General features: G+C 45.4%; 1 protein-coding gene across 1 annotated transcript; it reads right to left on the bottom strand.

Moving 5' to 3' along the window:
• Nucleotides 1-996: 996 nt before the first annotated feature.
• Nucleotides 997-1938, bottom strand: LOC124243001 (olfactory receptor 2T27-like). The gene has a single exon (XM_046668529.1). The coding sequence runs from the start codon at nucleotides 1936-1938 to the stop codon at nucleotides 997-999; it is 942 nt and encodes a 313-aa protein (XP_046524485.1).
• Nucleotides 1939-3231: the final 1293 nt, after the last annotated feature.

Raw genomic sequence — 3231 nt, 5'->3', positions numbered from 1 at the left:
TTTCTTCAGTGGAAATATAGGGAAGGCAGGAGGAGTAAAAAGGTTTCTGCTAGGTTCCACCTAACTCTTCCCATATGTCTCTTTCTCTTCTGAAGAACCTGCTCACACCCTCACTCCTGCGAGGTTGCACCAGTGCTCAAGAACAACACTCCTTCAACTATGAGAACACCCTTCCGCTCAGCTTACATCACTTCTCAGTACTTCCCACTCTGGTCATAGTTGAGATGTAGGACAGAACAAACCTCAGAGAAGCAGAAAGTTCTCAGAACTCAAAGCTCTTGGGGCAGAGAACTCCAAGAAGGGGTTTCTGAGGGCTGTCCCCAGGGTCAGGATGGAGATGGAGATCTGAGAGGCATCTTAGATGACACCATGGAGAGACTGAGCACATGTAAAAGCCTTTCTTGTGTCTGGCATCCTGCTGTGCACATCTCCCTCTCCTCCCCTTTGCCTTTCCCAGTGCTTCCTGCCACACTTCCTTGCACTGTGCTTCCTTGCACTGAAGCAAGTTAAGCAAGCAAAATGGGATGCCTGTGATGTCTAAGATGATCCTATAGGGAGCTCTGGAGCTGAGATGGCCCTTCAGGGTCAAACTGAGGCAATGAGGCCATGCTTTTATACTTTGCTTTGACCAGTAATGGGATTTAAGCAGCCCCCCAAGGAGAAACATGACCTTGGACAAGGTGCCTCTCCTTAGCCGTGGGCAATTCCTAGAGAGGGACATAGCTGAGAGCTAGCACCTCCTGACTCTGTGGGATATAGGCTCTGTATCTTCTGGTCTTTTGAACCCTATAGGCCTAGCCGTCCTTCCACATTGCAAACACTCAGCATGGACATGCGAGATTGAATTGATGTGTTAATCTGATTAACTCTGGTTAGAGAATGACCTTATTTTCAGTAGGTCTATTTGTTTCTCTTCCAATCAAACTATGGTTGGCTAGTCCAGGTTCCTGGGCCCCAGAACCCACATCTGCAGGTGCCAGTGACAACCTAGCCCTTCTACCCACCATAGGAACACCTACCGAGGAGTTTCCTGAGTGCCCCAGTCACTTCCTTGTTCCTCAAGCTGTAGATGAGTGGGTTGAGCATAGGGGTGATCATGGTATAGAAGGCAGAGACCACTTTGTCCTGCTTGGAGGAGTGGTAGGCCTGGGGCTGCATGTAGGTGATTATGGCAGCCCCATAGAAGAGGGAGACCACCACCATGTGGGAGGAGCAGGTAGCAAAGGCCTTCTGACGACCTTCAGCAGAACTCATGCGGAGCACAACCATCAGGATCCTCAGGTAGGAAGCAGAGATGACAGAAAAGGGCAGGAGCAGCATGAGGATGCAGCAGACATAGATCATGGTCTCATAGATGGAGGTGTCGGCACAGGCCAGCTTGAGCACGGCGGGAACCTCACAGAAGAAGTGGTCAATCTCCTGAGAGCCACAGAAGGGGAAGCGGAGGGTGAAGATGGCCTGGATGAGCCCATCCACCAAGCCAAAGAGCCAGGACCCAGATACCATGAGCCAGCAGACGCGGCGGCTCATGACCATTGAGTACCTCAGTGGGTTGCTGATGACCACATAGCGGTCATAGGCCATGAAGGCCAGCAGGAAGCACTCATCCCCCAGGAGGGTGAGGAAGAAGAGAATCTGGAGCCCACAGCCTGTGAAGGAGATGGAGCCATGGCCCACAAGGAAGTCAACAGCCATCCGTGGCACAATAGTGGAGATGAGCATGAGGTCCATGAGTGACAGCCAGCTGAGGAAGAAGTACATGGGGCTATGTAGGCGAGAGTTAACATTGATGAGGAGGATCATGAGCCCGTTGCCAGAGAGGGCCACCAGAAACATGATCATGATGACGGAAAAGAGGAAGAGGTGGAGCGGAGAGTGGGTGAAGAGTCCCAAGAGGATGAAGTGGGAGATGAGAGTCTGGTTTCCCACCCAGGCCATTGATCCTGCAGAGGGAGTGCTGGAGGGAGGGCTGGGATCTGGAAGCAGAAGGCTTAAGTTTAGGGCCACAATACTGAGAGCATTACAACTCTGCCCAATGTGTTGCCCTCTTTAAATGGTACGTGGTTTAGAATAATAGACAAGCCCTCATTAAGAAAAAGGATCTCTAACAAAGATGGAGGTTGTTGTTGTTTTAACTTCTAGGACTTTCTGCACATAGGTGAGAAGCAAATTTTAAGCTATTTCTTGCTAAAGTGAGCTCTGCTTCTGCCTCTGCTAGGAACTGGTCTCTTCTCTGGCCCACAAAGCTCTAGGCAAGCCTCACCCAAGGATTTGATTTTTCAGAAAAAAGTATTAAAGCGGCAAAGACATTTACCAGCTGTGTGAATGGGACACTTACATAACCTTTCTGAACCTAGTTTCCTTATCTTAAATTGAGATAACAATACTATCTTATAGGGTGATCGTAAAGATTGAAGGTGATAACAAGCAATGCTTAGTAGTTTAGAAGTGATGACAACTGACGTGACTTGAGCATTTCTCATGTGCCAGCTACCCAAGGAGCACTCTGCCACATCCTTGCATTTAATTCTCATAACTGCCCTGAAGATTGGTCGTTATCCTCATTTCACAAGCAGGGAAACTGAAACAGAGGGAATTTTATTAATTTTTTCTTTTCCAATATGAGAGCTTAAAGTATTTCCTAAGAAGTTTAGTAAATAAGAAACCAGAGGAAATCCAAGGGCCCAACACAAAGGAAACCTAAGTAAATTATGGTTCAATCATATGATAAAAAATATGTAGTCAATGGGATATCTATGACATTTTAGTAGATACTGAGCAAAAGTATATATGTATCTACTGATACATTTCTAAAGCCTGGGAGAAAATATGCCAAGATATCAACAGTGTGATTCCTTCTAGATAGTGGGATTTAGGGTTATCTCTGACAATTTCTTTGTATTTTACACATTTTCTATGAGGAACATGGAAATATAATTTAATTTTTAAGTCAAAGGTATACTATATATAGTATCAACATTCAAAAATCAGCAATATTCTTGTACAATACCACTAACTAATTAGTAAAAGTAGTAAAAAAAATATAAATGTATCTTATTCACAATTACAACAAAAACTGTATATTACCTAGGAAAGAACTCCTAATGCTAAAAATTGTAAAGACGTTACTGAAGACACACAACAAGGCCCGAGAAAAGCCATGCATATTCTTGGGCAGATAGGCCTAACACTGTAAGGATGTAAGTTCTCCCCAAAATTAATCTATAAAAT

The sequence above is a fragment of the Equus quagga genome, chromosome 7 (assembly GCF_021613505.1).
Source record: "Equus quagga isolate Etosha38 chromosome 7, UCLA_HA_Equagga_1.0, whole genome shotgun sequence".
Classification (NCBI taxonomy): Eukaryota; Metazoa; Chordata; class Mammalia; order Perissodactyla; family Equidae; genus Equus; species Equus quagga.
Note: the sequence above shows the minus strand (reverse complement) of the source record. Positions and strands in the feature narration are given on the sequence as shown.